This window comes from Chiloscyllium plagiosum, chromosome 30 (genome assembly GCF_004010195.1).
Source record: "Chiloscyllium plagiosum isolate BGI_BamShark_2017 chromosome 30, ASM401019v2, whole genome shotgun sequence".
Taxonomy (NCBI): domain Eukaryota; kingdom Metazoa; phylum Chordata; class Chondrichthyes; order Orectolobiformes; family Hemiscylliidae; genus Chiloscyllium; species Chiloscyllium plagiosum.
The window spans coordinates 35,940,396-35,952,586 of NC_057739.1; the positions used below are offsets into that span (position 1 = coordinate 35,940,396).

Here is a 12,191-nt window from a genome sequence, read left to right on the forward strand (position 1 = left end):
ACAAAGTTTGTGTTTTAGATGTCTTATCCCTTCATCAGAACATGTAATGGGTAATATGTAAGCGAAGGAGGGAGAGAGGGAAAAAGCCAAAACTGAAAATCTGTGATAGGACTGAGGGTAATAGAGATCAAATGGCAAAAGATGGGGGGGCGCAAGGGAGGGTTAGTGAGACATACAAAGCAATGAAGGATGGCAGAATTTTCAAAGTGCCAATGGGTCTGGACTAGAGGAGGGTGGGCTGGAATTTAACATGTTGCTCTGTGAAATTCATTCTGCCCCCAAGCCATTTTTGAGAAGGCTGATTTAGGGATGCAATGACTACCTGTCGGAGGTTAGGTAAAGTTGCCATAGTTCCAGACGCTGAGCTACTGACTCCCAAATGTGCCATAGACCTACCAGAGCACAGGGCTGCTCTCTCATTAGAGAGAGAAATGACTGGCGGTGGGTTAAGCTGAGGGTCATCACAGCTCAGGCAAGGGGAGAGGTTGGGAAGAAGTGTCCTTCTGCCAGTGTTGGATTTGAAACTAAGCTTCAGTATCACTCTTCATTGCAACCCAGCTACTGAGAACAATTGAGCTAACCCCATCTGTAGGATACAGGTAACCAACTCAGATGATTAATATGGATATTAAAGTTTCTCCAGAAGAGTCGCACTGGACTCAAAGTTTAATTACGTTTCTGTCTCAACATATACTGCCAGATTTGCTGAGTTTCTCCAGCACTTTTTTTTGTTAATTTTTATATGTTTTGAGAGCAGTGTATGAGTCCTTTTACATCTAGTGCATTGCTGACTGGAGTAGTACTCCACACCATGTAAAACTCATCTGGTGTTAGAAACCTCCTGCTGCCCCACCTTAGGAATCGATTAGTATTTGTGTCCTGAGTTATCCTGCAAGTAGAACATCTTTGTGAAACAGACACAACTTTGCACTGAAATTAGATACCTTAATACTACTTTTAATAATTTGAAATGTGTGATTAGTGATTATTGTTCAAATACAAATTATACCTCAAGCCCAGAAAAAAAATGCATGTTCTTCTTTAAAATTTTATTCGGTGTATTTGTGTTCAACTGTGACTAGCCTGTATAAACTAAAATGTTCCAGGAAGCATTTTGTTCAGAATTTCACCAACAATTAATTATGAATCTCAATGGCATCGATTGGGTTATGTCCTGTTTCATATTAGTTGCATAACATACAGAAATGGCAAATTCTTATTTTATTATTCACGATTTGACAGGTTTGGCCACACTGTAATATGTTCTAACACAAAATTGTGAAGTAATTTTTAATTTGAGCTGAGTCTGTTTGCGTTCCGATACATTTCCAGAATATGTAGTCAAGTGTTTCCTTTTGAATTATTATGGGTTCGTTGGTCACATTTCTTGTTTTATACAACGTGTTCCAATTCAGGATGTGACATCTTTTTGGGAATTAAAAGCCTGACTTCGTTTACGGGCTCGGGATTAGCACTGATGCTTATTTTGATTTGCATGGGAAGCGCCTCAAACAAGTATTCATCCAGTATCAGGCCGCTCTGTTTCAGCTTGCTACACTGGGTTATCTCCACTGGGAGTTCATCCAGGGAATTTTCTTTCAGCTCCAGTCTGATGAGTTGGGAGCACTGCTGGATCTTTCCACTCAGGGATGAGAGTAAGTTATTATTCAGCTTCAGGGTCTTGAGCTTTTTGCACTGGAACAACTCATCTGGCAAGGTTTCCAATCGATTGAAGCTTAAATCGAGGTACTTGAGGTTTTTGAGGTACTTGATGGAGGGGGCAATGGCAACAAGCCGATTGTTGCTCATGTCTAAGTGTTGCAGCTTCTGAATAGTGAACATACTGTTCGGCAAAGTGTCGATCAGATTGTTGGACGCGTTGAAACGTTCAAGGCTACTGATGAAACTGATTGAATCCGGAATGGCTTTGATTTTGTTGAAGCTGAGGTTGAAGGAGGACAACTTGCGCAGGCGCTGCAGGCTCTCAATCTCCTCGACCCCACTAAGCTCATTGCCCTGGAGGTTCAGTTCCTGCAGGTTGGAGAGGCCGAAGATGCCATGCGGGATGATCTCCAGGTCGCAGTTCTGCAGGTCCAGGCGGGCCAGGTTGAACATGCTGCCCAGATTGTGCAGCATCTCCAGCTTGTTCTTGTTGTTGAGGATGCATAGCTCGATCAGGTGCGGCGCCACATACAACACGTTGAAGGGCACCTTCACCAGGTTACTGTTGATCTGGAGGATTTTCAGGTAGCGCAGCTCCTTCAGGAACTCGAGCTCCAGCCTCTTGTCACCGTCGTTGACATTGCCGATCAGGTAGAGGGCTCGAAGGCGGGTCAGTTTGCCAATCCACTCAGGCACCTCCTCGTGGTCGGAGAAGGTAACAGAGAGCAGGTGGAGCTGGTTGCCCAGGAAGAAGAGGGCGGCAGGTTTGATGGTGACGATGCAGTTGACAATGCGGAGCTCCTCCAGGTGGACGAGCTGGGTCACCTTGGTGCTGATGTTGATGTCGGTGCAGAGCTCCATCTTGATGGCCTGGATCTCGGTGACATCGTAGACCGCCTCGGGGATGCCAGTGAGCATGAAGAGGTGCAGTTCCAGCTGCTCCTTGCTGCCCCGGATGAGTTGCTGCCTGACCTTGTCCGCTGTCCAATCGCTGTTCAGGCTCAGCAGCTTGAGCTTCTTCTCGCTGGCCTCAGACAGGAAGGTGGAGAAGTGTTTACAGTACAGGGGGTCATACTGGTCAATGAGGTGCAGCAGGAAGGCAAAGTCATTCTTCACGTTGGGGATGTCGCTGAACTGACTCTCCCTCTTCTCAAAGGAGTACTGTTTGAGGGGGGTACGGATGATCCAGAACAGAGTGCGGATGCACAGTAAGACATAGATGGCCACCAGGCACAAATAGAGTAGCAACAGCCTCCGGAGTAGGAAGGCGATGCTGAACGTACAGATGAAGACTCCATACCCGGTGACCTTCTCAGTACCAGGTCGGCAGATGATGTCAAATGACACCGCCTCCACAAAGATAGCAAAATAGCATAGAATGATCACACACTGCAGGGTTTTCAACAGCAGTTGACCCATATACAGCTTGTAGATGGTGTCCTCTTGTTCCACGTGCAGCCGGAATTTCTTCACCTTCTCGAACAGAGCCTTGGCCCGTTCCCAGTCCTTCTTGTCCAGCAGCTCGTTTTGCCTCTGGATGACCGGAATGTCGCGGGTGGCACCCCGGCTCGAGTCCCTGATGCCTGGCGACACCGGCTTGAAGTTCGCCGTCATGCTCTTGCGCTTCTCCTGCGTCTTGACATTGACATTGCTGCTGTGCTCAGTCACGGCCAGGGATAGCACATCCGAGGTCCATGGGGACTCGAAACACTTCTCCAGGATGAAGATCAGGTGCTCCATCTTGGAGCTGGTCTTTGGGAACCGAAACCAGAAGTTGCTGCAAATCATCAGGGCCACTGTGTGCACCAAAATGAAGTAGGAAAAGTATTTGGGAAACCATGGTACCGCGTAGAAGTAGCATACCCGGTTGACGTAGCGGTACTGCTGGATGTCCAGGTTGGTTTTGCCCTCGGTGACTGCATAGACAGCATCTATATGTGAAAGCCGAGCGAAGTCACGAATGTTTGTTACATTATAGGCAGCAAAAGCTTGCTCTTCCACGGTTGCGTTGCCTCCAGGATAAGATCGGCTGCTGTTGTCTGAGGAATTATCCTGGATTGGCAGACAGACTGTCTTGTCCTTGTATATCTGCGTAGTGCCTCCAAACACAGCAATCATCAACATGATTACGGCCAGGTAATCCATGAAAGTGTCCCACCAGGGCTTGAAGATTCGGAAAGATGGAGGGGCTTTGCTCACTGAAGAAAGTTCTTCAAAGGAAAACATCCCTGAACACACAGAAGAAGAGGCGCATTAGTCTTATGATTCATTCTTGAATTTGGATTGGGAGATTGTCAAACACAGAATAAAATGAACCAATCTGTCACCAACCACAAAGAAATGAAGAAACAAAAATCTGGTTGTCCCCACTGTGGTTGTCTCCTTCCCTGCTGAGTCTCAGAGTTAAATACCACAGCAGAACCCCAACACAAAAAAAATCAAGACTAGCATTTCATTATCGTACCAAAGGAGTGCTGTACTGTTGGGGTGCTTTATTTTGGATGTGTCATTAAACAAAGGTCCCAGTTATTCTCTCAAGTAGATGTAAAAGATGCAAAGGCATGATTTCAAAGAAAGGCAAATGAATTCTTCACTGTATCCATGCCAATACTTATCGCTAATCTAACAGCACATAAACAGAGCATCTGGTTATTCTCATGTTTTGTTTGTGGGAGTTTCCAGTGTGCCAATTAGCTGTTGCATTGCCAACATTGTAAGCTACTGTTCTTCATTGGTTGTAAAACATTTTGAGATGTCCAGTGATTATGAAAAGGATGATATAACTGCAAGTCTTATTCTCAATATCTAAATTTGCAAATGTTGCCTAGTTGGTATTTTTTTTAAAACCTGGTACAGCTATCAATAACAATTTAGATTTATGTAGTGTGTCTTAAAATAATAAAACAATCTTGGGTGGTCCATAGAAGGGTTACTGAACAAAATTCAACACTGAACCTGATAGATAAAGGTAAAGTAACCATTGTGCGAGCAGACCCTATGCCTGCTCTCTCTCTCATTACAGAGAAGTGAAAAAAGTATGCTTCAATATTTCAAAGTTATATGATTTAAACAAGGTATTCAGATTCTGTCATTAAACAAGATCCACATGGTTGGGAAGATATTGAACCCAAAAATTAGGTTAAATAAATCAATTCTTTCTCCCAGCAGGAACTCTAGAAACATACCAACACAAATGTGATTCTTTTAAGAGTAAAAATAACTACTTTGTCTCATTTGCAAACACAAACATTAAGGATCTTGCAGGTTAGTTATCGATCCGATCTTAGCTGCTGCATAATCAGTGGTTTTTTTTGTGGTTTAACCAGAGGGTCAACACACGTGAAGAGAGGAGCAAGGTTGACCTTCATGGTAACCTCAGTCGGTGTTGGAATTGCACCCACACTGTTAGGTGTATATTGCAAACAGCTGTCCAGCCAACTGAACTAATCAACCCCCTAACTTGATAAGGGGCTACTAAGACAGGTGATCAAAATCTAGGTTAAAGATGTGGGTTTTGAGGAGTATCTTAGATGAAGTCAGAGATGTAGAGAGGCATAGAGGTGAAGGGAAATAATTCCATAGCTTAGAGCCTCAACAACTGAATACACAGGCACTGATGGTGAATTGATGAAAATCTCAGAAGCGTGGTAGCCAAACTTGGAGAAGTGTAAAGATCTTGCAGGGATGCAAGTTACATGAAAGCTACAGAAGTAGGGAAGTGAGCAGGAGGCCATGGAGGAATCTGGCTCAAGGATGAGAATTTAAAAATGAATGCAGCAATCATTGGTCAACCAATGTGAGGATAGTGGGAAAATGGGACTTAATGTGAATTATAATAAAGGAACAGAACTCTAGATAAGCAGCAAATTATGTTGGGTACAAAATGAAGGCCACCTGGAGATCAGTGGAATAGTAAAAATCTACAGGTGTCAAAACAAATCAATGAGGGGTTCAGCAGCAGATGAGCCTGAGATGAGGTAGAGATGAAACTACAGATGTGGTAGTGTGTGGTTTTGGTCATGGGGAGAATATGGGCCCAGCGGTTCAGTTAAGGTTTAAAGAGGACACCAATGTTTGATTCAGTGTAAGTGTCAAGGGATTGATGGTGCCAGTGACTAATGCATAAGAGTTAGCTGCAGGGATCAAAGATGATAACTGTTTTCTTTTTACATAAAAATATCATTGATAATGCATTAGCTAAGATAGGATTGATTATTGATATCAGCTTAGTGTTTTTGTTTGAAAATGAAACAAAGTAATTCTTTTTACACTTCAAAAATACAAACTTGTGTTGATATGCTTTGAGTTTCTTCTGGGAGAGAGAGTTGATTTCTTTAACTTAACTTTTTGGGTTCAATGTCCTCTCAACCACACAGACCTTGTTTAATGACACAATCTGAATAACTTATTTAAATCACAAAACTTTGAAATATTAAAGTATCTATGCATAGCTTTTTCACACTGTGACACTTAAGTTCTGAAATGTAACTGTTTGTATGTCATATTTAATCATTCCTTTAGTGTTTACGTTCTACAGCAGTATCACCTATTGCACTTTTCAACCAATAAACTCCAGTTTTTCCATTCCTTATCTGATAAGAGTCATCCATATTCTTAATTCATTTAGCACAATTAATTACAATCTAATCTATAAATTATGGGTTCTTTGTAAACTTTGGATTAACAAAAATTTCTTTAAAATCACATCTGTTATCAACAATGCTGGTATGGAAAAGGGAAACACTTGACATTGATAATATCACCCCCTAATAAAATGTCTGGTTTCATAAATCAATGAGTAAATAAATACTAAACTGTGAAACAAATATTTATCAGTACATTCATTATAACTGGAAATATAATTTACCTTCTTGTCTCTGTTTTTGCCTGAATATTGACTCTCATGAAAGTACAATTCTATTGGTACCTACAGCCTTTTATGATCTTTCTCAACAATGAATATTGGTAGACTATTTGACTATGGAAGTATCACATCTTTGTCTTCCTTTTGTCCAACCACCAAGTTTGGCCAACCTTCACCCTGTTCAGTTAAAAAAAAACCTGGATGCTTATTTGTGAGTTTTTCAATACTGTTTTAACATACTTTTGGTATTCTAGTTTTCTGTGTCTGTGATTCAGTGTACTCCTCTTCCTAATCAAATATCTGTAAAATGTTCTTCTTTATGAAGGGCATTATAATAAATTGTTATTAATTACTATTGAGCAGGATAGGTCTGCAGTTGTCTAAAGAACTCTGCCAGCTACCAAAGAACTTTCAATACACTCTAAAACCTATTGTGTTTAGAATACCTTTTATGACAATGACATAAGAAAATAAGAATCAGGAAGAGAAGTAGGTGATTTGGTCCATTGAACTTCTCTATCATTCAACAAGATCATGGCTAACTTGAACTTGGTCTCATCTCTGCTTTCCTGCCATCTCCCATAACCTTTGACTCTCTTGTTAGTTCAGAAATATGTTTATCTCAGCCTGAGCTGAATTAACCAGAGTTTGTGAATGTTTATGTTCTTTTGTACTTTTCTGTTTTTTTGATGAAGGTCCAAGTCTGTCTTAAATTATTGACTTTCTCTTCATTTGCTGGGACTAACACAATATATGATCAAGAGGACAGGTGGGAGAGAGCCCTGCTTTTTCCTTCATGATCCAACCTTCTTGTTTTGAAACAGTCCTTGGTAGATCTGCTTTCTCCCAATTCTTTCTCATGGGAAGTGTCTCATTGTGCATAGGTCTTCTCACCAGTGTGGCTGACCACTGGAAACTTGGTGGTGACTTAAACTACCACTAAGTCGTCATACAACTTCACCTTTGCAGAACCTATTAACAAATTATAATAGTAACTTGTCTCTCTTTTTCATTACAAAGGAAAGCTTAGCTCACCAGAGATACAATAACAGTCATTATGTTCATTTAAAACAATTCCCTTTCATCTTTCACCTGCTTTTCATGAAAGGGAAAGTGCAGTGTTACAGGGCAAAAGGCAGGAAATGGAACAGGTTTGGACCAGAGATCTCCAAGCTTTTACAGTCTAGGTCACATGCTCACAATAGTTGAGCAGAGGAAGAAGGCTCAGCCAACACTAATGAGCAGCACAGTTAATATAGACATTCACACCAAAAACAAATGGAGTATTCCAGTCACTGATTTATAATAACACACTCATAGATCCAACAGCTCTGACTGACATAGATTTAAGGGACTGACAACTAGAGATGCTCAGAAAAGATGCTATCATATGAGAGCTGGACAACAAAACAAAAACTTCAATGGGCTTTTACCATCTTTTACTTTTCCATGTTCTGTAGTGTACCAAACTTGTGTAGTAGTAGAACGATACAGATTGAAAGATAGAACAGCTTGTGTCCTGGATTCTCAGAAACATGATCACACAGGAGGCTATTTGGACCACTGTTCCTATATCTGCTCTTCAAACGAGCATTGAACCTGCCTCGATCACATTTACAGGTACTGCATTCCACACCTGATACTAATATGGGTCACTCCATCTGTCCCCTATTTTAAAGTCAGAAATCACACACCAGTTTATAGTGCAACAGGTTCATTTGAAATCATAAGCTTTCAGAGCGAAGCCCCTTTGTCAGGTGAAGTGAGAGGGAAGCACACAGAATAATAATATAAGCAGTATATAGAATGTCTACCATGCAAAAGTGTCCAGAGATGTGAGGCACAGTGGATTCGCCATATAAATGTAGTGTTACATGGATTGGGTGGAATGCTTGCGGGTCGGTGTAGACTTGCAGGGCTGAATGGCCTGCTTTTGCATTGTAGGGATTCTATATGCTGATTACATTTTCATCTGAGTTATTTCCTAAAAAAGTTCAAAATTAAGAGATCATTGACAGAGTCATAACTTAATTGAAGGACACAATGGGTTAGTCACTGGTCTTTTACTACTGGAATCTAGCTTCAAGTACAGCCCATGTTTGTACAACAAAAGCTTCTTTTGGCTGTTGCCTGTTTTAGATAATTTCAATACAATTCACAATGGGCAGAGAACAACAGCATGAAGTCACTCTTATATTCAACACTAAATTGTTAATGTGGGAAAATGGGAAAGAAGTTCACAGTGGTGCAGTGGGAGTGAAATATCGAGAAGATGTGACAGATTATAGGAAGATTTACTTCTATGACATTGTAAAATGATGCTAACAAATTAGTAAAATAGTCAGAAGTTTAATGTTAAAAATCCTTTCATGCCTCAATGAACAAATTAAACCAACTCTTACTATTAAACCAAAGCATTACTGCATTCAAGTACAATCTAAGGCATTTCATTGTTGTGGTCTACTGAGAATGTAAAGCTCTAATTCATTTAAAAGTTTGAATAGGTATTCATAATTGACATTTACCTATTTACACAGCCAGTCACTTTCTGGTGGGATTGTCTGGACTGTTTGTGGGAACAGAATAATGAGGCAGGGAAGTTGTTTTTAAACAATAGTCAAGAAGGTTTCTTCAAGGGCCAGCTTAGGAGTGACATGAATAGTGTTCAAAGAAATTTATGATCCAGAGCAATCTGCACTTGGACTCAAGAAAAATAGTATGGATCGAAGGTGGAAAAAAAAGAGCATTGGTGACTATAAATAGAAATACTAAAATTTATCTCATTAATTCTTCAGGCCACAAGGGATTTGAAATTGAGACTTTAAGATTCCTAAAATGACAAAAAAGGAGAACATAGGTTGTAAAAGTCAAAAATAAATACACACTTCTTTCCTGTATAATAGCATAATTTTTAATATAAAAATGTGACTTGAGCAGTTAAAACAGTTCACACAAAAGATACAGTCAGGTAGTTTAACACCATTTCAGATAACAAAATGAAATGATCTTTGTAAAATCTGCTTTGGCCAACATTGTCAAAATATACATGGAACTCAAAAGTAAGTATTTTTTATTCCCAACCTCTTTAATAAACAACATTTCTGTGGTAAATGCATATATTATATATATAATGCAGTAAAACATCAATCCTGAAATATTGAGTTAGCTCAGTTCCACTTTGAGCAACATCCTCAATAACTGTCTAATTTTTCTTTTATCATAAAAGACATTGTTTAAAAAAAATGATATCATCACCACATGGTTTGATAAATCCTAAAACATGTAATGAAAATGTGTGACTGTGGCAGTACTAATTTTTTGACTGTTACTATTTCTTCATATCTTAATATACTAATGACCCTCAGCATGAAGTTATCCTGATTTACCATTTTACTTTCCCAGTGATAATTCAAAGCTTAAAAAATTGCCAGCAAATGGAATCATGGTCCATACACCCTCTGAAAACCTTTCATACCCTCTGAAAAATATCACCTAAAATTCATCTATGTACTAAGTTGATTACATTGAGGAGAGAAAAAAAAAATCAAGTTGTACCTTAAATTTCAGGAAATGCTTCAGAGTTCCGATACTAAAGTTTACTCAAGTTACTTCTTGATATTACGATACAAAGATTTAAACCCGCCACTATATGGGATGGAATAGAGCTTCATTTTAGAGGAGTAAAACTGAGAAGTAGGAAGAAGGTAATAAGACAAAGTGTTTGAGTTTGAAAGGATTTGTAGAGGAGGACAATGACTTTGGGGGTGATGTGTCAGCAAGGACAACAGCAATTAAATGGAAAGAACTTAGTTTTAACTAGAATTCAGGCAACTGAGTTCCAGTTGAGTTGGGAGTTTGTGCAAATTGGACTCAAAATTGGTAAATGCATAAACGGAGGATTTCAGTGGTGTGTGGGGAGTTAGAGGAGACATTTGATGTCAATGGCAATCCACCAATATACATTTAGTTATGGACAATTGTGGATAAAACTGAAAGGATTTCTGCAAATATAACAACATGTATCCATCATAGACACAGTAATGTCAACAATTACTGCACTTTCACGTGGATATTTTTGAGAGGACAGTACCAGTATTTTGACTTTGGTTCTCACAGTAATGGCCAAACGATTCTTTAATGTTAAGGCTATGCAGTGAAGTCAAGAGCAAATTTTGAATTTTTGTAATGAATCATTCAATACCATGGAAAGTTTTCAGTTTCAAATCAAATTTAAAAAAACTAGCCTCAGCACCAGCCACATTTGAAAAAGTTGGAAGAATGATTTATGAATTGCCCAGGACATAGGAGTAAAGAGCAGCACATGTATGTACATCTGGAAACAGAAATAAATCAGCATTCCAGATAGAGACCTGTCATCATAGGACCCTAGACTATTGCACATAAACACAAAAGGTACAACATTTGAACATTTGTAATTTTGTAAAAATGTGCAACAATGTTATAATAAGGTGCCTTAGGGATTAATGAGAAAGTAGATCAATTGCAGTTTGCCAAGACAGATGAGTTATATGTAACACACTAAATTAAATTTACACACACAAATTATATGACTACTCAATTTATTGAAGATTAAAAAGCAATTCCTTTTATTTAACACTGGCTTTTTATTTCTTTGGCTATCTCCATCTCTTCTCCCAATTTTGCTGTCCTCCTGTTTCAGATATTTGCATTTTTAGGGGTGCTTCTTAGTAACAGCTATCAAAGAGTTTTACATTGAAGGGAAAAGTTTTCTTTTCACTGACAAAGTCAATGAAGTGAAATCTGATCAACCTTCAAAACTATTCAACTTGAAATGCTTTGTGACCATTTTGAGAAATGTGACAAATTGTTTCAAAGATTACTAGATTTAAAACGTTCTTTATTTTCAGATTTGCATTTAGTTCTGGTTATTATTTAAAGAAAACATTTTTTCATGGATTTTTACAAATGTAAACAGTATTTTCATAATTCAAATTTTAAGTAATTAGTTAATTCAGTGTTGCTGGGTTAAAATACTGAAACTCCCTTCTTAACAGCACAGTGTGTACCTGCACACAAAGAACTGGAGCAGAGCAGCATGACCTTCTTTAGGGCAATAAGAGTTGAGCAATAAATGCTGTCCCAGCCAGTGACACCCACATCTACATCCCCTAAATGAGTACAGCACAAAAGAAGCCTGTCAGGATTTGCCTTGAAGGTCAATTCCCAAATTCACAGCTTTAAAGAAAAAAGAACTTCCTATTCATCAACAATGATAAATCAAATTCCTGGTGGTCAATGGAGGTGTGCTTGAGCAGCTGAAATATATAGAACAGAAAGGTTACTAACTTAATTCCAGGCCAATACTAAACTAGTTCATCTCAGTTAATATGGTAGAGTGGGTGTCTCATCCAGAATTATGGAGGCAAAAATTGGCTTGAGTTTCAACACTAAGTTCTTGTTGGAAGTGCATACATTAAGATACCAGATGCAAAAAAAAAATTCAAGATTGGCCACTATACTGATTTAGGTTGAAATGCCTGCAGATGATCATTTTCATGACACATATAAAAGATAAGCAATTTTCATATTTTGACTTAGGCTTTCAACCTCTGAAACAAGAGAAGTGCACCAAACCATGGGAACATCACTCCAAGTTTCTCACCAAACCACACGCTTTCAATTT

General features: G+C 39.2%; 1 protein-coding gene across 1 annotated transcript in view; it reads right to left on the bottom strand.

Moving 5' to 3' along the window:
• Positions 1-1,034: 1,034 nt before the first annotated feature.
• Positions 1,035-12,191, bottom strand: part of LOC122564911 (volume-regulated anion channel subunit LRRC8D-like) — an 84,781-nt gene continuing 73,624 nt past the window's right edge. Inside the window, exon 3 of the mRNA XM_043720369.1 lies at positions 1,035-3,890. Coding sequence (XP_043576304.1) covers positions 1,393-3,888 — 2,496 coding nt within the window. The 5' untranslated portion in view covers positions 3,889-3,890 and the 3' untranslated portion in view covers positions 1,035-1,392. The remainder of the gene's footprint in view (positions 3,891-12,191) is intronic.